Genomic DNA, 22,811 nt, shown 5'->3' on the forward strand with positions numbered 1-22,811 from the left:
GTGGAGGAACGATTGGGCAAATATGAATTGGAGCAGATGGGGGACGGGGAAGGTGTGTGCAGGATATTCACAGAAGAAATATGTGCAGCATGTGATGTGGTGTGTGGGATGAAGAGAAGACAGAGGGGGGTGCAAGGAACAGCGTGGTGGAATGAAGAGGTGAGACAGGCTGTGGCACAAAAGAAGAAAGCATACAATGAATGGATGAGAAATAGGGGCATGGAAGTTGAGAGGCGGAAGAGAGAGTAATATGTAGAAAGAAAGAGATAAAAAGATTAGTAAGAGAAGGTAAGAAGAGAGTGGATGAGGAATTTGGAAGGAATTTGAGTGTAAAGTGGAGGGGCTGTAAGAAAATGTTCTGGAAAGAGGTGAAGAGGGTAAGACAGGGTGGAAGTGAAGTTAGCAGGGGAGTGAAAGATAAAAATGGTAGATTACTAGTGGAGAAGGGAGAAAAAATGAGTAGCTGGAGAGATCACTTTAAGGAATTGTTGAACATAGAGGATGGAAGTGATGCGAGTATAAGTGGCTTGGGAATCGCTGGGAGAAGGAGGGAGGTGGGAAGACAGGTAGAAATCAGTAGGATAGAAGTTGTGGAAGCAATGAAGAAAGTTAAATTGGGGAAAGCCCCAGGAATTGACAGAGTGTGTGGTGAAATGTTGAAGCATGGGGAAGAGATAGTAGTGGAATGGATGTGGAAGATGTGCAGATTGGCCTGGGAGGAAGGTAGAGTTCCGGAGGATTGGAAGTCAGGTATAATCATTCCCTTGTATAAAAGAAAAGGAAAAAAAGAAGTGTGTGGTAATCATAGGGGCATTTGTCTTCTTAGTATAATAGGAAAAGTGTATGGTATGATACTTATTAACAGAGTTAGGGAAATAACAGGAATTAGTTGGAGAAGAACAGGGAGGCTTTAGGAAGGGAAGAGGTTGTGTAGATCAGATATTCATTCTTAGGTCTTTAGTGGAAAAGAGTCTAGAGAAGGGAAAGAAGTTGTATGCGGCTTTCATGGATATGGAGAAAGCATATGACAGGCTGGATAGACAAAGATTGTGGAAAGTATTAAGAATATATGGAGTAGATGGGAAGTTGTTGAATGCTGTGAAGAGTATGTATGATGGTGCTAAGGGTGCAATGCGTGTAGATGGTTAACTGAGTGAATTTTTCTCTTTGAAGGTTGGGTTGAAACAGGGATGTGTCATGTCTCCATGGTTGTTCAATCTGTACATGGATGGCGTAATAAAAGAGGTACAAGGTAGGGTAGTGGATGCTGGAGTGGCCCTGATGAGAGAGGATAGCGTTTTGAAACTCCCAATACTGTTGTTTGCAGATGATACTGTGTTGTTGGGTGAAGATGAAGGGGAGCTGCAAGGCTTGGTGGATGAGTCTGTGAGAGCGTGTAAGAAACGGAATCTAAAGGTGAATGTAGGGAAGAGTAAAGTGATGGTCTTTGCGAGAGGTGAAGTCAGTGAATGTATAGCGAGGTTGGATGGTGAGGAATTGGAAAATGTGAGTACGTTTAAGTACTTCGGCAGTGTGATGAGTAAGGATGGAAGTTTGGAGGGTGAAGTGCTTAAAAGGGTACAGCAAGGAAGAAAGCTTGCTGGTTCCTTGAAAGCAGTGATAAGAAACAGGGAAGTGAGCATGGAAGTGAAAAAGTTACTACATGACAGTATTGTGATACCAACTCTAACGTATGGAAGTGAAGCTTGGACGTTGTTGGAAGGGCACAAGTCAAGAGTGAGAGCAGTGGAAATGAGTTACCTAATTTAAGAGGAGCCTGTGGAGTCACATGGAGAGACAGGCTGACAAATGAGGATATAAAGGTGCGTTGTGGTGTGGATGTGATAGGAATCGTTAGGAGGAATACACTTAGGTGGTTTGGCCATGTGGAGAGGATGGAGGGTGAAAGACTGATGAAGAGAGTGTATGGGAGTGAGGTGGAGGGGGGGAGAGGGAGGGGGGGGCCGAGAATGAGATGGAGGGATGGGGTGGAGAGGTATATGAGATAGGGGGGTGTGAGCTGGAAGCAGGGCAGTGAAATTGCAGGGGACAGGGCGACGTTGAGGCGATTTGTTTGTGGCCACCCCGAACGGGATTAAGGCGTCTGGCAATAGATAGATAGACAGACTCTAAATTTACTCGAAAGCTATTACAGACACATGGACATGATGAAACTTTTTTCCAGGCATTTGTATTGAAAAATTTGAAGGTCATTCATGCATGGCATTATGATATTTCGGACACCCCAGTTTTCAACATTATTCAATTGCTCTTCCATACAGAAAAATAAATAAATAAATGAGGCACTTCTTGGCCTAATTAGTTTAGTCTGGTCCTGTATCAGATATGTGCAGTATATTTTTTTTTGGGGGGGTGGCAGTTTGACCATCATTTTGTGCGTTATTAAAAATTTATATGTTCAGCAATATTTTCGTATGCAGAAAGCAGTAACTGTATTTGGCAGCTAAGGTCTTCTAGTTTATGTTCGCCTATTAACATTGGTGAAGATCCTTGTATCTATCATTATTATTATTACTGATCCCTCACCTATTACAGTAGGTGGAGATCATTGTATCTGCCATTATTTGTATTATTATTATTATTATTATTATTATTATTATTATTCCATCTTTTTTTCACCGACTTTCATCGTACTAAGATGTAAAGCACCCTGGACCTATTACACTGACCTAGTTTCAGTGACGTATAATAAAAAACTGGCTGCACAACTGCCAAGGCCATATGCCACCTGACAACAAGGTACAAGATGCTCCCCCTAAAAAAATATCATATTAACACAAAGGAGATATCCCCATGTAGAAATTGAATGCGTAAAATGACAACAGAATAATTTGATATATATCAGTTACCTGTAAAAGTGGTAGGAAGCCTGCCTCCTGAAGAAAACCATGAACATGAGTGAAATAGCCATTGGCGCCTCCAAGCATCGAGGACAGACAGTAGGCACCATCCACCCGCTATGCCTAAAGAGGAATCTCTGACGTAGGTCCCCCAGACAGCAAGTGACAGGCAGCACGGAAAGCAAGGCTATCATCACAATACGGATGAGTCTCACCACACATCAGGAACCCAAGAGTAAATCCTGAGAGCCCAATATGAATCCGGGCAACAGACACCTCCAAGCAGTAAGGCATGGGAGAGAGAACCCTCGGCACAACTACCCTCTGAAAATTATTCTTTAATTTATGAGGAACAGCCCCCACTGTCACTGCCAATAAGTAGGTATCACATAAGGCATCATATCAGAAGCGGGAAGCAGGTAGTTGGTATGGAGACGCTGAAAAGATACTGCTTTAGCTACTGTAATGTTCCTTGCCCCTCACATCAACATGCACGGGAACCCAACCAAACTGGACAAGCTTACCATGCCAAAAAGGCCCTTATAGAAGCATTAAAATCGTACAAGAAGTCTTCTCATGTGTTAAAATCGGCTGAAAAGGTGAAATGACAGCAGTCAGTTCTGTAATTAAAATAGAAGATTGTAGGAGAAGATTTCTTCCCCATAAAAAAAAAAAAAAAATGGGAAAACCATCCCAAACCCAATGCCAGTACCTGACTTCGTACCACCTGTATATCAGGAATGATGCCTCTGTGAAAGGATGAATGAACCAAAAGCAACTGATAGAAAGCTGGAGAGGCAATACATGACTTCGTACCTTCAAAATCTCTGCACACTTGCACGTATGGAAGGAACCATGGAGCGATCCTTAGGAGTCAGACAGGACGGACACGCTCTGCAGACCCATATCCCCCATAATTTGTCTGATTCTGTAGCCAGACGGATACAGAGTGCGAAGTTACAAATCATAATACTGAAAAAAATAACTTGTGACACAAACTGCGCTGAATCTGGCATAAGTCTGACATGGTTCCAGCTTTGAATGATTAGTGACTTGCCCTGTAGATCTAGGGGAGGCACGCCAGCCTTGATCGAAAACTAGGAATAGGAGATTATTTGAATGCATCAGTAGCAAGATGCAAACCACCATCATGTAAAGGATTGAGAATATGAAGCCGTGGCCCAGTAGCATGTTAAGAGCCCACAAAGGCTTGATATAGGTGGGAGAGTATCTTTTGATCACCACCTCATGCTCCTATGATAGTACCCTAAACAAATTCATTGTTGGCAAACAATATACACATAGAGGTATCATTTGCGAATTCAGTTTAATTGACAGTCAATATTTAAGTCAAGAAACTTCTTCTCCTCCATTCACTGTAGCCAGCAGGCACCTAGAAATAAATCAGTGTCTGGGTGAACCCTCCCCCCTCCTTTATTCTATAAAAATACGTTGCCATGGTCTTGCTTGAAAAAAAAAAAAAAAAAAAAAACAATTCTTGACTGCCCAGTTGGCGACCCAGTCCAGTGCTAGCTACATACTCCTCTCAATTGCACCCATCCAGGATCCAGCAAGCCATGTCACAAGGTCAACCATATTGAGGGAAGAACACACCCCCTTAGGCAGGGAAACTATTATGCCATTAATGACAACAACAAATAAAGGAACACTGAGCACACTGCCCTTTGGAACACCTTCCTCCTGAACTTCAAGGAGAGAGAATGGGGAGCCCATACGCACTTGAAACTTGCGATCTGACAAGAATTCGCTGATGAATAATGGTAGGCAGCCACGCATCTCAGAATTTTGATGCTGAATCAGAATACCATGGTGCCATGCTATATCATATGTTTTTTTCCAAATCAAAGAACCCTGCCACAAGATGTTGTCGAGATGCAAAAGCCTCACATATCGCTGATTCAAGTCTGATGAGGCTGTCTGATGTACACCGCATTCTACAAAACCCACTTTGTGATGGGTAGGAAAAATACTTTTCTCTAGATACCTAATGAGCCTCACACTAACCATCTTCTCAAAAAGTTCGCACACAAAAGACATCAAATTGGATGATAATTGGTGACAGTTGAATGATCATTACCTGGGATAGGAAATGGGAGGACTAAACCAAACTTCCAGTTACTGGAATTATAATTATACCTTCACCCAATTCCATTTATAGAGATCAAACAAAAATAGAGAATCGTATGGTAAATGGTGAATCATATCATAAATAATGTCATCAGGTCCAAAAGCAGAGTCACAACATTGCTAGAGGCATCACGCACTGCACGTAGAGTGAAGAAAACATTAATCTGTAAGGTTTTCCTTTATTAGATAAAAAAGAATTATTTAACCTCCCTTGTTGATGGCGAAAACAGCTAATTGGTTTGGTGGGATTTGATTAAGAAACATTATAACAGTGTCTGCCAGGGCTGAAGCTACCTCAGAGGCATTAGATACAGATGACCCCTGGGGTTTAAGTACGAGGGAAGGAGGCGAATATTAATTTTGCCCATTATCATCTTCATGTTGTCCCAGATGTGTGGTAAAGGAGTAAATGAGGTGTCACACGAGACATAGGTTCTCCAAGAAGTGCGACGTAGGTTTTTCAGGACCCATCGATAACTGGCATGAACTTTCTTAAACAGAATTTTCAAAAAGACAACATCTTCATTGTTTCTGAATCTCCTACTTGCAGCATTGTGCACATTTTTGCCCAAAGCACACTCTTCATTCCACCAAGGCACAAGTCTCCTACAAAACTATCCAGACGTTCGAGGAATAGTGGAAAAACTAACCTAATATATAGTAAATGTAAAATACTGTTCTACATCATTGACACTCTAAAAGTCAGGAACACTGTAGTCAAAATTACATTTTTTTACTAACTTTGTCCAATCAGCCTTACACAAACACCAGTGGGGGAAAAGGTTCACCGGCTGCATGACTTGGGCCATACTATTTAAGCCTAGAGTTTAGGCTGTCCAACGACGACGTTCAGTCGTCAGACGTTCGTGAGCTTTAGTCATCCTTACTATAAAAAATCTCGATCAGGAGTTTGGATGCCGGAACAGTTGCTAGATTGGGCGAGAATGAGCTGTGCCTGCTTCACTTGCACTTTGAACTCTGCACAATCAAAAGCATCGATAAACTGGTCCCTCAGTAGAACAGCCAACAGGTTAGGTGCTGCTCCAGGGTACGCCTTGTATGCCATACTCTCCAGGCCATGAGCAAGCTGCTGTAGGGATTCTCCTTGAGCCTGTACATGGCTCTGGAATCTTGCTCTGTAAACCTCAGTCTGGTACATGGTTCCATTTCTGCACTCCAGCACTTCTACTAGGGACTGATAACTCTTCCTCTTCATCACTGACATCTGGCCCAGAATTTCCATTGTGGCACCCTTAAGGCTAGTAGCAAGCTGCACTGCCCTCTGCATATCATCCCTACCATTCCAATCCGCATGTAACTCAAACTGTGTACGGTAAGCTTCCCAAGATACTCTACCATCAACTTTCTGAGGTTTCTTCTTAATTGGACCCACATTATAGCCATGCACTTCACTGGTTTGGGGCCTAAAAACCGGGGCATCATAATCAAGGCCAGGATTAAAACTTCTGTATTCTGATTATTCAACCCTGTAATGCTACCTTTAGATGCCTGGGATCCATCAAGATTTAACATACACTGTCTTTTCCTTTCCTATGACCCCTGTAGAGTAACCTGAGGTTCAGCAGTGCAATATTTCTCTACAGCCTCAATTTTCTCACTAATTATCTTCACGTGGTCAATTACATGCTTCAGCTGGTTATCTACATGCTGTCTGCACTCCATTACCACTCCCTCACTAATCTTCAGCTGGTTGTCCACATGCTGTTTGCACTCGGTCACTATTTCCTCACTAATTGTATTCATCTGGTTATCTACATGCTGTTTACACTCTGTCACATTATTGCTTGCCTCATGCTTCTGCTGCTCTAGCTTGGCATCTACTCCTTAAGCTGTTGCTGTTTCTCCTTCACCTCCCACATGAATGCATCCAGCTGTCCTTGCACCCTCTGTTGCTCCTGTAATGCCTCTTGAAGTTGTTCATATCATTCCTTTTGTTCTTCACATTGTGGCTCCAGTTGTTTACTCCGTGTTTGTATTTGTTCTTTGACATCGCTCTTTAGCTCTTTCTGTTCTTCATTCTGTGCTTGTATTTGGTCTTTGAGTTTGTTCCTGAGCTCTTTCTGTTCTTCAGTTTGGGCCTGTAATTGTACTTTGAGTTGTTCCTGAGCTCTTTCTGTTCTTCAGTTTGGGCCTGTAATTGTACTTTGAGTTGTTCCTGAGCTCTTTCTGTTCTTCAGTTTGGGCTTGTAATTGTTCTTTGAGTTCGTTCCTGAGATCTTTCTGTCCTTCAATGTGTGAAGTATTTGTGCTTGTAATAGCTTTATAATTGCAGCCAATGACACCTCATCCTCCTGCCGAGCTCGGGATCTTGTCTACACACCCCCTTGCTCCATGTCGAAGGTTAGACTCATTGTAGCCCTTAAATCATCCCACTCCTGACACCAGCGTTACATCCCCACCCCACACTACCACAGGCTCCAACAGCAGTAGCTCAGTACAGAAAGGACGTTGCCCAGTGGATTGTTCTTCCTACGGTAAGCATTTAGGTGTACTGTACAGTACACAAGATCAGCTGAGGTATTGTAAATAAACACTGGCTTCATAAGTTCACTGTCTTTATTTTCCAAGTAATTCCACTCAGTGCTTTCCATCTTCATTATTCTCACAAGCACTGGAGCTATACAAACTGCACTAACTGCAGTTACACTTAATGCTTGACAACCCTTCACTATTTTCAGAAGTACCGATGATGTACACCCGAAAGCACTAATTTCTCCCCATGCAGCCAGAGTCGCGGCCAGTGAGCGACCAGGCGTACGAACACCCCACACCCACCTCCCCTTTCCCAACCCCAGTGTAAATGTTGTTGGGTAGACGTGGAACAGCCAAAGCTGGTGATATTACAGTGTGTCATGATTGTTTTTATAGACAATCAGAACCAGCAGGGGTAAGTATATAAAGGTACTTAATGTTTATTACTGTGCTGTTATCCATAACATAGAGGAAAGGCGCGAAAATGAAAGAAGACCTACAGTGTGCCATGTGTTATTGTCTATAATACTTATGTCCTATTTTATAATGTTACAAATAAGTATAGTGTTGTGAACAGCATCTGTTGAAATATATGATGTCTTTTCTCATACATTCTCACTCCCGCCACCACCACCCATCTCTCTCGATTCCTGTCTCCACCAAACGCCTCTCTTATCCTCTCGTCCACCAGTCACACCCATTATTAACCAAACGTAAACAAAGATAGTGATGAAATGATCCGTCAGGTATTGATCATATTATTACTATAATACACCTCTGTATTAAGCACCAACAAATCAATAACATACAATGCTTCGGTATACCTGCCGACTATTTCATCTTGTTGTAAGCTGTTACGTGACATACTCACCGCAAGTTGGACCTTGTGATACAAGGACATACGGTTGTTTTACTTTAACACAGGTTGTGTGTGGTTTTGGACGCCCATGAATTCATATTAACGTGGCAATTTAAGCCTTACATTATAAACACTTAAGATTTATGTTCCTGTCATTAATGGATGGACGAAACGAATCAGGGATCGGTTCTGACGAACCACAAACTCTCTGCTTTTACGAAAATATTCCGACCTCCTGTGACAACAGTGACACAATGTCATTATGTAGACGACTGACCCACATTCAGTCGTATACATTGTGACATTTTGTCACTGTTGTGACAAGAGGTCGAAATATTTTCGTTGAAGCAGAGTTTGTGGTTCGTCAGAACCGATCCCTGATTCGTTTGTTTAATACGGTAGTGACAGGAATATAAACCTTACATGTTTATAATGTGAGGCTTAAATTGTCACGTTAATATGAATTGATGGACGTCCAAAAACACCCATAACCTGTGTTAGCAATAAACAGCAGTATGTCCCTGTAACACAAGGTCAAACTTGCAGTGCATATGTCACGTAACAGCTTACAAGATGAAATAGTTGGCAGGTTTATCGAAGTATTGTATATTACTGATTTGTTGGTGCTTAATACTGAGGTGTATGCTAATATTAATATGATCAATACCTGACGGATCATTTCATCAATATCTTTATGTTGGTTAACTAAGCGTGGGAGTGGGGACAGGAGGATAAGAGAGGTGTTTGGTTGATATAAACCCAGAGAGAAGGGTGGTGGTGGTCGTGGTGGGAATGAGAATGTGTGAGAAAAGACATCATATCTTTCAACAGATGCTGTTCATTATACTATACTTATTTGTAACATTATAATATAGGACGTAACTATTACAGACAATAACACATAATACAATGTAGGTCTTCTTTCATTTTCGTTCCTTTTTCATATGTTGTGGATAACAGCACAGTAATACACATTAAATACCTTTATATACTTACCCCTACTGGTTCTGATTCTCTATAAAAACAATCATGACATTGTAAGATCACCAGCTTTGGCCGTTCCACATTTGTCCGACAACATTTGTCACTCGGGTTGGGGGAGGGGATGTGGGTGTGGGGTGTTCGAACGCCTGGTCTTTCACTGCCCGCGACTCCGGCTACTAGGGGGGAAGAAATTAGTGCTTCCGAGTGTACAAACTTCAATAACACTTCACTTTTTTCTCAAGTACCTGACACTGCACTTCACTCAAACTGAACTGAAAACCGACTAAACTCGTTCTAGTCTCTTATCCATCCTTATATAAGCTTGTATTGTTCAAGAATGATCTACATTCTACGAGAACAGCAGTTAAGGTGCATTCCATAAAGAGAGAGCACAGTTACCAATTCGGAGACAACTAAAACATGCCAGTTTGCATACATTACACAACATCGTAAATTATTTAGCATACAAACTTAAAATGAATTACACAATTTTACAATCACATAAATAAAACATTATAAAAAAAAAGAGCACAAAGATTAATGCATAACTTACGAATCAACTACGGTCACAAACAGCAGGCAAACTGGCAACTCTGACTCGTACCGGAACCACTGTAAACATCGGGAAACATCAAGAGACATCTCGGCTACCTGGCTGGCAAATCTCACTTCGTAACACTACCAATTATTCAATAATTCAACACTAACCGATTATCCTCTATTCTACTGCCTTGAGCAAATCCAGCTTCGGTGTCTATATTTAAATTATTTTCCTTTATATTGTTACATCCTCACCCCCACACTGCTACAGGTCCTAACAGCAGTAGTTCAGTACAGGAAGGACATTGCCCAGTGAGTTGTTCTTCTTTTGGTCAGCCTTTACGTGTACAGTACACAGGATCACCTGAGGCATTGTATATAAACACTGGCTTCTTAAGTTCACTGTCTTTATTTTCCAAGTAGTTACACTTAATGCTTTCCAACGTCACTTCACTGTTCTCACAAGCACTGGAGCTATACAAACTTTACCAACTGCAATTACACTTAATACTTGACACTTTACTATTTTCACAAATACCGAAAACATACAATCAACACAGACACTGCGCTGACACTGCATTACATTCAAACTGAACCAAAAACTGAACTTGAACTAGTCTCTTCCCCATCCTTATATAAGCTTCCTTTCTTCTCCAACATTCTAGGATGTGCTAGTCCTGTACCTGCCCCTAGCAACAACAGTTACCAACTTGAAGACAACCAAAATATGCCAGAGTTCTTACATTACATAACACTGTAAATTATTTAGCATAATGACTTAAATTTAATTACATAATTAACAAGCAATCACTTAAATAAAATATTATAAATAAAAAGAGCACAAAAATTAATGCATTACTTACAAAACAACAACGCACACAAACAGCAGGCAAACTGGGAACTCTGACTCATACCAGAACCTACGGTAAACATCGAGAAGCTTCTCGACCACCCAACTGGCAAAATTTCTAGCTTCTTAACACTACCCCCTCCTTAGTCCTTTGTCATCCTTACAAAACTGCACAATATATACAAACGTAAACCTTAATTCTAATGAAACATCTAACTGAACACAAAATAATCCTTCAGTTTATCAGGTCTTCTTCTGTGTCACTTTCGACGACGTCCTTTTTCCTCCATGCAGTCAACTCTTCCTGGAAGTTCTTGGTCCTCTTCCTGATTCACTTCTTCCCTCCGGAAACTGTCACCATCCACTTGCACTTCAGCTCCGTGGTCCTCCTCAACATCCTCGTCTGTGGGAGTGCATGATTCCTTGGAGGCGCCCCAGCTGTACTGTCCTGGCCCATGGTACTGCCACAGACAGTTCACGTGCACCACCTTTGAGCGAGACTTTCTGTCTCCCCTAATCCTATATGTTAAATCTGATATGTGGTCGAACACAGTGGAGGGCCAGTACCATGGTCTCTACAGCTTTGGTGACCGTCCCTTCTTTCGCTGATGATTGTATAACCAAACTTGGTCACCATCCTAGAAGCTCACTTCACTTGCCTTGGCTTCATACTTGCACTTCATCATTTATGAAAACTTGAGGGCTTCTGGCACTTGATGATGTATCTCAGCCAGCCTTTCCTGAAGGTGCTTTGCATAGCCGATGGTGTCTGTAGGCAGCTCTTCACCAGGTGGTCTTCCCATAAACAAGTCAATTGGTAAGCATAACTCATGGCCCAACATCGGTTCTGCAGGAGTGTAGCTGGTAGATTCATGGTATGCAGACTGATATGTCATCAGCAACACCGGTAATTTCTGGTCCCATTCTGTTTGTCCATCTATGCAATACCTGGCCAGTTCTTGTCACAGGGTCCAGCTTAATTTCTCCACCATCTGATCTGACTGTGGCCTTAATGGGGTAGTCCTTGTTTCCTTGATCCCCAATAATTTGCAGCACTCATGGAACAAAGCAAACTCGAAATTTCTGCCCTGATCTGAAAGTAGCTCTTGTGGCATTCCAAAACGACAGAATGACCGGTCAACCAACAACTGACCAACAGTAGCAGCATCTTGATCAGGGACAGCATAGGCTTCAGGCCACTTTTTGAAGCAGCCCATGGCAACACATATATACCGGTTTCCTCTTTCAGTGAGTGGCAGAGGTCCAGCAATGTCCACCGCAACTCTTTCATTCGGTGTATTCACTTGATACAGCTGGAGAGGGGCGCAATCATGTTTCCTGGGTTCGTTCTTGGCACAGTATAGATCGCAGGCCCAACACCACTCTCCAACATCCTGATGCATGCCAATCCGGTAGAACCTCTGTTGCAGCCAGCTTAGAGTTTTCTTCACTCCCCGGTGCCCAATGGGACTCATCCAAAATCTTGGACCTCATCTTCTTCAGAACCACCAGTTGCCAGTACTTGCTGAGGTTATCGGGTGTCTCCCAGTGATGCTCCAGTAGTCCGTTCTTCAAACGAAGAAGGTCTCACTGACTCCAGTAGCTCTTGGTCACAGGGCTTAACCTGGAAACTTCTTCCCAGGATGGTCGCACTGTACTCTGCTGCAGCCACTCTAGCACTGGTTGTAAATCTGCATCCTCCATCACCATTCTCTTCAGGTCTTCATCTGACACTGGCCCTGTCACTACAGTACAGCAGCATTTCTTCATATGATTCCCATTCCTACTACACTCCTTGCCATCTGTTCATTCATCTTTTCGCACACTATTCATCAAGGTTCTCCTGCATTTCTTCAGTGGTGAAGCTTCTTGAGAAAAACTGGCTGGTTGTTGCATCTCACCACCAGCCTTCACTAATTTCCCTTCATCCTTCTCAGTTAGACACTCATAGCTGAAGTGTCACACCTCACCACATGTCCAACACCTATTTGTTGCATTCCGAGATTTCCTTGCACTGTTCTGTTCTTGCTTCTTCTTCCATTTGTAACAATCCATCTTCTTGTGTCCCTGCTTTCTGCAGAACCAGCAACCTCCTCTGATCTTCTCCTGTTCTCTCCTCCATTTGTTACAATCCACTTTCCGATGTTAGGGCTTTTCACAGTACACGTACCGTCCTTCAGAATTTTCCATTTCTCGTGCATGCGCCTTTCTTGCCTTGAATCCTGCACTACGACCTGTCTGAAAGGTGGATGCACTGGACCTGTCATAGGACTCAATTTATAGAATCCTAGCTAGTGCTTCTTGCATGCTTCTTGGTTGTGCCTGCTTCACTTGCACTTTCAACTCCGCACTATCAAAAGCATCGATGAACTGGTCTCTCAGAAGAATAACCAACAGGTTTAGGCGCTGCTCCAGGGTACATCTAGTATTCCATACTCTCAAGGTCATGAGCAAGCTGCTGCAGGGGTTCTCCTCGAGCCCGTACACGGCTCTGGAATCTAGCTCTGTAAACCTGTCTGGTACAGTACATGCTTCCATATCTGTGCTCCAGCACTTCTACTAGGGACTGATAACTCTTCCTCTCCATCACTGACATCTGGCCCAGAATTTCCATTGCAGCACCCTTAAGGCTAGCAGCAAGCTGCACTGCCTTCTGCCTATCATCCCAACCATTCTGATCTGCAAGTAATTCAAACTGTGCATGACAAGCTTCCCAAGATACCCTACCATCAGACTGTGTGCATGTATGTGCCAATGCAAGATTGTGCAAGCAGATTGAGAGAAGAGTTCTGGACAAATGTGGAAGCATGCATGGAAAAGTGCGAAAGGAATGAGAGAGATTTTTTGATTGGAAATATGAATGGAAACGTAGGGAATGTGAAGGTGGATGGAGTAGTTAGTGAATGGGGTGTGGCTGCAGAGATGGATGACAATGGCAGTTCTTTAGTGGACATTTGTGCTGGGAGGGGGTTGGTGATAGCTAATACCCTCTTCTGGCACAAAATGATCCATAGGTATATGTGGCGAGTGATGAGAAGAGTGGGTGGTGAACTGAATGAATGGAAGGCAATGACTGATTATTGCTGTGTGGATGAAAGGATGAGTAGGTGTGTAATGGATGCAAGAGTATATAGAGGTTGGGGAGTGGACTTTCGGACCACCACCAAGTGGTGGTCAGAATGAAAGTCCAAAGGAAATGGAGAATTAGAAGTAGTTCTTACAAGGAGGGTGGAAAAGTTACAAGAGGATGGAAAAAAGGCAGAATATATGAGGGAAGTACAGGATTGATTGGGTACATATAGATTGGAGCAGATTGGGGGATGTGGAAGGTGGGTGCAAGATATTCACAGAAGAAATCTGTGCAGCATGTGAGGTGGTGTGTGGGGTGAAGAGAAGACGAAAGTGGGTGCAAGGAACAGCATGGTGGAATGAAGAGGCTGTGGCACAAAGAAGAAAGCATACAGAGAGTGAATGAGAGACAAGGGTGTCGAAGAAGTTAAGACGCGGATGAGAGAGTTATATATAGAGGGGAAGATAAAGGTGAAAAGATTAGTAAGAGAGAGTAAGGAGAGAGTGGATGAGGAATTTGGAAGGAATTTGAGTGCAAGTGGAGGTACTGTAAGAAAATGTTCTGGAAAGAGGTAAAGAGAGTTAGACAGGGTGCCAAACAAGTTAGTTGGGGAGTGAAAGATAAAAATGTCAGATTACCAGTGGAAAAGAGAGAAAAAGTGAGAAGATGGAGAGAACACTTCAAGGAATTGTTGAACACAGAGAAGGAAAGTAATGCAAGTATATGGGGCTGGGAAATGACTGGGAGAAGGAGGGATGTGAGAAGAAAGGGAGAAATTAGTAGGATGGAAGTTCTGGAAGCAATGAAGAAAGTTAAAATGGGGAAAGCCCCAGTAATTAATGGAGCGTGTGGTGAAATGCTGAAGCATGGGGGAGAGATAGTAATAGAATTGATGTGGAATATGTGCTGATTGGTCTTGAAGGAAGGTAGAGTCCAGGAGGAGTGGAAGTCAGGTATAATTATTCCCCTGTACAAAGGAAAAGGGGAAAAAGAAGTGTGTGGTAATAAGAGGGGCATTAAGCTTCTTAGTGTAATAGGAAAAGTATATGGTAGGATACTTATTGGCAGAGTTAGGGAACTAACAGAGGAATTGGTTGGAGAAGAATAAGAAGGTTTTGGGAGGGAAAGAGGTTGTGTAGATCAGATATTCATTCTTAGATCTTTAGTGGAAAAAAGTAGTATGCAGCCTTCATGGATTTGGAGAAAGAATATGATAGGGTTGATAGACGAAGATTGTGGAAAGTATTAAGAATATATGGAGTAGATGGGAAGTTGTTGAAGGTCGTGAAGAGTATGTATGAGGGTGCTAAGGCTGCAGTGCGTATGGATAGTGAACTGAGTGACTTTTTCTGTTTGAAGGTTGGATTGAAACAAGGATGTGTCATGTCTCCATGGTTGTTCAATCTGTATATGGATGGGGTTATAAAAAAGATACAGGTAGGGCAGTGGATGTTGGAACGGCCCTAGTGAGAGAGGGCTGTGTTTGGAAACTCCCTGTAATGTTGTTTGCAGATGATACTGTGTTGTTAAGTGAAGATGAAGGGGAGCTGCAAGGTTTGGTGGATGAGTTTGGAAGAGTGTGTAGGAAACGGAATCTAAAGGTGAATGAAGGGAAGAGTAAAGTTATGGTCTTCGAGAGAAATGAAGTCAGTGAATGTACAATGAGGTTGGATGAGGAGGAAATGGAAAATGTGAGTGCGTTTAAGTACTTGGGTAGTGTGATGAGTAAGGATGGAAGTTTAGAGGGTGAAATGCTTGAAAGGGTACAACAGGGAAGAAGGTTGCTGCTTCCTTGAAAACGGTGATAAGAAACAGGGAAGTGAGCATGGAAGTGAAAAAGCTACTACATGCCAGTATTTTGATACCAACCCTAACGTATGGAAGTGAAACTTCGACCTTGCTTGAGGGACAGAAGTCAAGAGTGAGAGCAGTGGAAATGAGTTATCTAAGAGGAGCATATGGAGTCACATGGAGAGACAGACTGACAAATGAGGAAGTGAAGGAACGTTGTGGTGTGGATGTGGATGTGATAGGAAACGTTAGGAGAAACATATTAAGGTTTTTGGCATGTGGAGAGGATGGAGAGTGCGAGACTGATAAGGAGAGTGTATGTGAGTGAGGTGGAAGGAGGGAGAGGGCGGGGGAGGCCAAGGATGAGATGAAGGGATGGAGTGGAGAGGTATTATGAGAGAGGGGTGTGAGGGGTGGGAGCAGGGCAATGAAATGGCGGGGGACAAGGTGACGTGGAGGCGATTTGTTTGTTGCCACCCCTTATGGGATTAAGGTGTCTAACAATAGATAGATTAGTTAGTTTCACATTTTTTGATGTTTTTGTGTTTATACAATGTCGAGTTATTTCTGTTGTCTGGTTAGGTTTAGTTTGTGTTCAAAGAGAGAAGAGAGAGATGGTATCTTAATACTTTAACCAGAAAAGGGTCCTCCTTAGTGTGTACAGGCTGAACCGCAACGCCCCACTTAGAGCTGGCCATCGTCTCCTACCGGCTTGATATTATTATTATTATTGTTGTTGTTGTTGTTATTATTATTATTATTATTATTATTATTATTATTATTAAAATCGCCGCCATCCATTTCACCACAACCATTATCTACACTATATTTCAATCACCTCCGAGTCCCCCACATGGCCCCCACCAAACACGCTCACAATCATCACCATTCCATACGATTAAATCTCCACCACATCTATCTCAGCTCCTCACTAACCTCTTTAACTTGTCCCCCGCCCACCTCACACCACAATCACCCCTCTGTTCACCACCACAATCTTCCCCGCATCACCATTGCCATCATGATCTGCCCGTACATCACTGTCACCACCATCTCCTCCCCTCCACCGTGCACCACCACCCTCCCCACTCTGTTCACCACCACCATCTTCCCCTACGTCACTCGCCATCAGAATTTCCCCCTCCATTACTATCACCACCACCTCCCCCCCTCCATTACTATCACCACCACCATATTCCCTTCCATTACTCTCATCAACACCACCATCTCCCTGTACATCACTATCACAACCACACTCTCCCCCTTCATCAATAGCATCACCACCACCTCTCCCTCCCCCACTATCACCACCACTATCTACCTGTCCATCACTACCACCACTACACTCCCCCTTCATCACTATCATCTACCACCACCACCATCTCCCCCTCCATCATCATCACCAACACCATCTCCCACTACATCACTGTCACCACCACCACCATGTCCTACTTCATCACTGTCACTATCACATTTCCTCCTCCATCACTATCATCACCACCTCCCTCACACGACCTTTCCTAAAAACTCTAAGGCCCGCCACCGACCACTCCCCCACTAACTTCCACCCCCACTAACTTTCACCACCACTAACTTCCACCCCCACTAACTTCTACCTCCACTAACTTCTACCTCCACTAACTTCTACCACCACTAACTTCTACCACCACTAACTTCCACCCCCACTAACTTCCACCCCCACTAACTTCAACCACCACTAACTTTCACCACCACTAACTTCCACCCCCACTAACTTCTATCTCCACTAACTTCTACCACCACTAACTTCTACCACCACTAACTTCCACCACCATTAACTTCCACCCCCACTAACTTCCACCACCACTAACATCTACCACCACTAACATCTACCACCACTAACTTCCACCACCACTAACTTCTACCACCACTAACTTCTACCACCACTAACTTCCACCACCACAAACTTCCACCACCCTAAGCTTATCCACTATTTCCACCACCACCTTTCATCACCATTACTAACTTTCACTACCAACACTAACCATCACAACCACCAGTACCACCAACAACCACTACCACCACCACCATCCACCACCACTACCACCACAATCTCCCTCCACAATCCTCCACAGCCTCTCAGATATCTTTGAAGTCCAGCGAGATAATGTTCTGTAATGTTCCTTACCCAGAATACAAGGAACGGTGCTTCAGTCTGGACGATTACCGCGAAATGGGCTTTACCATGATGAACATCTTTCCTATGTACAGATGCTTTGTCAACAAAATGAACCGGGTAAGACCTCTTGGTTCTGTCTGTCTTTGCTGGATTGCCGCTTTTAATTCACCATTATATCTCACGAAAGTAATATATATATATATATATATATATATATATATATATATATATATATATATATATATATATATATATATATATATATATAGATAGATAGATAGATAGATAGATAGATTTTTAACCCCATGGCTACATTTTTCTCTAATGATTATTTTATTTGTCTTACGCTGGACTTTATTTTTTTACCCATAACTATTTTATTTTTGTCTCCCTTTTCTATTTTATTTTCCCCCATGACTCCATAACTAAATGTTTACTCAGTGGAAATTTTTTAACGATGCGTCCACACGTGTGCTCAAACTAGTGCTGGCAACATGTAAGCAACACAGTAACGAACACGCTGCAAACATGTTGGGAACAGTGGCGTCCAGATCATGTTGGCAACATCATGATGAAGTCTCAGCTGCCTGGTATGGACACACTTATCCCATCACCTCTGCTGCCAGTGTTCGAAGCTGCACTGAAACATGTTTGCATACATCTGTCCAAATACTGCTGCAAACATGTACCAGAACATGTTGCCTGCCTTGTTGCCAACATAGGTTTGAGAGCACGTCTGGACGCGCGCTAACCCATGACTATGTTTTATACCATGACTATTTCATTTTTCATCCGAGGACTTATTCTATTTATTTATTTTAGGATACAGTTGTGTCACCGTCAAACTGGACGGCGTGATTTATATAAGCTGTACCATATACTTTTGTGCAGTAATTTAATCTTTAACCTCATTATTAAATTCCCTTTCCTAAACTGAATAAAACTTTCTTTAGGTAAAGGAAAATAAAAATGTCATGGTACTGGAGAAAATATCAGCATATCCACCGTCGTGTATTAAAACCGCTTCAGTATTTTTTTTTTTCTAATGCCAGGTGACTCTATCTTACCTCTATGCTCTTTTTACATTAGAAGACCCTAAAATTACCACCTCTTCAGCTTCAGTATTGACTTACAACAACCGATTATCACCAGAATATGACTGTAGCCATGAAGATGTGCTATGGAACGGAGGCCTAACCATTGCATTGCCTTTTCCTTCCACTGAGTTACGTGAAATAAGCTGCAAAAGGACTGAAATCTGGGCCCACAGGGCGGCTCCAACAAACTTCCCTGTGTCTAACTGGGCTAGGCGATGTGTTCTACGGATGTGAATCGTATTTAAATAGATTCTTCAGTGAAGGTTGTTTTTTTATGAATACCTTAATATTCTCAGTGAATACGAACTAAAATGCTTGAAACAATCTCTACTGGATCGTCTTAAGCCATTCTTGTTCTTTTCAAGGCCAAGAGCCCCAGTGGGTCAGCCAATACACAGCTTGGTTTTTCCAGTCAGAGAGATGAGAGAAACAGCCTCAGTGTAAGCTTTGTTATTAACCACTTTATGGAGGACACATGTAAACAGGTGCATGGATTATGTTTTTTGTTTTTTCTTTCCTTTTTCTTCCACTGTTCGGTTATTTAAAAAAAAATTTACTGTACGTTTTTATCATTATTTTTCCAGGAACAGATGGATCGTTTCACAGCCTGCATCAATGGACTGGAATAATTAAGGACAAGAGTAACACCTTCAGTCCGATGACGTATTTTGCTGTGTATTCTCGTTGCCTTCAGACAATTTTATTCAGCTGAGGTTGACTTAGGCTGTGACGGGGTTTATGGAGTATATGTTTAACCCTGACATAAGTGATGGTTTATTCTGAGTTGAGGTGATTGTTTGAAGGTGGCAAGGACACACACACACACACACACACACACACACACACACACACACACACACACACACACACACACACACACACACACACACACAGTACGTCCGGATACAGGGTGTTGAAAATCGTCACTCCCTGGAAGACTTTCGACTGGATTCAACATAGTCCCCTGCACATCCACCCCTTCCCCTTCACTACCACTAGGCCATAACTTATTCTTGACACCTCCGGACGATTTTACTTCATTTGGGAAGGACGTGTTTTAAGGAAGGCGTTAGACAAAGCTAAGATTTAACTCTGTGTCCATTTGAACAGTCTCTCCAAAAAGGATGTAAAATCGTGTGGAGAGAGCAAGAGGAAATATGGATGACATCTTCTTTTGTGAAGTGGGTGAGGTAATAGGATGGTTGTTAGGTATATACATTTGTTTGATATTATAACCAACTTTTTTTTTCTTTTTTGCTTCTCTATAAGTATATTTGGATTAGGTAATTTTCCTTCTTGTGTGCTTCCTCTTTGCCTATTATATGATCCCAACTCACCCTTTCCTTACGACATAAGAAAATAGGGTGGTAATGATGATGATGATTTGCCAAAATTCGTTGCCTATTTGTCGACTGAAATGGAGGAAAGAAGGGAGGTTCAATAATAATAATAATAATAATAATAATAATAATAATAATAAGATAATGATGATAATGATGATGATGATGAAGGTGAGGATGAGGATGAGGATAAAGATGAAGAATCCCCTACAAACACTACTCAAACCTGTTAATTTCTTCATCTGCTCCTCTGTGTTACTTCCCAGCCAGAACTAACCAGTCACGTCCCTCAGTCTAATGATGTTTCATATTTCTAAACTTCTTTTCGCTACTTTTACACAATTTTATTCAGCTTTAAGGGGAGAAATAAGATTGAGGAGGTAAGAAGAATGTTTACAATCCTTTCACTAAGGATGGTTTCTCCATAGTTAACAAAATTGCTTAGATGTTAACAGGAACCAAGTATAAGATTCAAGCCTAGACTTAAGTATAAGTGAAGTATATTCATGATAAATCTCTGGCCAAAGATACAGATAAGGTAAAATATAATATTCTGTCGAGTATCACCTTGAATATGAGTGTGTTGCTGCTGCTTTATTGTTGCTTTTCTTGGAGGGTCCATAAGTGCTGTATCAAATATAATTTTATTGTAATGCTCATGTGCGTATTATTTCCCTCACTGACTGAAACTCTTGTTAACGGTATTGTAAGTGCACGCGCGTATATATATATATATATATATATATATATATATATATATATATATATATATATATATATATATATATATATATATATATATATATATATATGTAGATAGATGTTTTGGGGATATATATTACTGTGCACTCTTAGCCCGTAATTAATCATAAAAGGAATAAGGTAAAGCTCACAAGAAAACTAACTTAACTTTACTGTACACTATAACCTACACATACCAAAGAAGAAACCAGGATTCGTTTTACAAAAGGGAAATTCATATAGGCCTCAGAATACAAATATAAAACAAGTTATTTCTTACCTAAACAGATTACAATCAGTGGAAGCTAAGTACTCACAAAGCTCAAGGAAACTTGGAGAACTTGATGATATAATCCAGATATAAATCACACACTAGTGTAAATGGAGGAGTGAACCAAAAATGGGAAATGGTACACAAACAGTGTGTTTGGTAATCAAAGTCACGTATTGAGTAATGTGTGAAAGTATGAGGAAAAGTGCAACAAAATGTGACAGAAGTGTAACGTGACAGTAAGTGACAAAAGTGTGAAAATGTGAAAAATGTGTCAAAATGTGTTTCTCTCACACTGTCCTCAGGCTTATAAAGCAGACTTACAACGCCTCTTTCGGCTAACTAGCCACTAGGCTGTCAATCTACAGCCAATTATAAACAACAGAGGCACCTGCTACCAATGGCAGCCTTACACGTATTACACAAAACCAATGGCGTGCCGTCAAGAAAGCAAAGAAAGCGTTATTTAGGTTTCTATTGGCAAATACTCTCATTTTGCTCCTCCCACGCCATAAGTTACACCCACTATGGTCAACGACATAAGGGTTTTCAGCACAATTTGTGGGAAAAACAACTAGTGTGTTATCAGCCCAGAAGAGAAAAGTTGAACGCTAAATAAACACAGCTGATGTTTAGGGTTACCCTTTACAGGCAGCAAAACTGTTAGGAGAAAAGATTTATTGATCTTCGCAGCTCGCCTGTCTCCTTACATTATCATTTCATCTTCTATTTCATCCATTCGCTATTGGGGTAACTACGCCAGTGACAATATATATATATATATATATATATATATATATATATATATATATATATATATATATATATATATATATATATATAGTGTGTGTGTGTGTGTGTGTGTGTGTGTAGTAAGATAAAAACTTGTCAAGACATGTATTGAACACTCAAGACATGTAATTCAGGAATGAACATGAGGATCTAAATGCAAGGGAGCCATGACTTGTACAGTATTATTAAAAATGACGATGACACTGTGGTCAAGTCTTTAGTTTTGTTCAAGAATTGGCCTTGCATGCTTCACCTCTTTGTCTCAGCCCTTCCTACAGAACATGGTGCTACAGAATGTCTTCACACACCATAAATAATCTGACGTTTCCACTTCTGCCTTACATTGGGAAGCAACAGTATTGTATGCGATGAGTCACTGACAGTTATGTTGATCTATACCCTTTCCTAGGCCTATATGCAAAACATAATCATAAATTTAAAATAGGATTTTTCTATATGTCCAACTTTGGGCATAGCCCACACAACCTCTTGCCTGGGGCCCAGCGTCTTACATATCACACAACGATCACCCTTAACGACTTAGGATTTTCAGTACTGATAGTGTGAACACCTTTTAATAAGTTTAGTTGTATATTAGCATAAATTTAGATAAGTTGTATAACCTTCTTGGCAAATCATTGGAATGCAAAACTATCCCAGCCACGTACAAGAGATGGAATGACAGGAGAAATTCAATTGATATCCGAGGCTAATTCCTCCCAAACACTGTCCAGTAAGGCAGTAGTCAAGCACACACTTGATTATAACCTGTAGCACTGACCACACAAACTATTTTCTCTTTCCACACACCAAGTT

The 22,811-nt window shown here is 41.7% G+C and overlaps 1 protein-coding gene across 1 annotated transcript in view; it reads left to right on the forward strand.

Moving 5' to 3' along the window:
• LOC145395408 (uncharacterized) overlaps window positions 1-20,092 on the forward strand; it is a 41,067-nt gene extending 20,975 nt beyond the window's left edge. Inside the window, exons 3-4 of the mRNA XM_080269012.1 lie at window positions 17,768-17,871; window positions 19,436-20,092. Coding sequence (XP_080125138.1) covers window positions 17,768-17,871; window positions 19,436-19,480 — 149 coding nt within the window. The 3' untranslated portion in view covers window positions 19,481-20,092. The remainder of the gene's footprint in view (window positions 1-17,767; window positions 17,872-19,435) is intronic.
• The last annotated feature ends 2,719 nt before the right edge of the window (window positions 20,093-22,811 follow it).

Source organism: Coenobita brevimanus, chromosome 31 (assembly GCF_032717465.1).
Source record: "Coenobita brevimanus isolate Jiangsu-jjx chromosome 31, ASM3271746v2, whole genome shotgun sequence".
In the NCBI taxonomy this organism is placed as follows: Eukaryota; Metazoa; Arthropoda; class Malacostraca; order Decapoda; family Coenobitidae; genus Coenobita; species Coenobita brevimanus.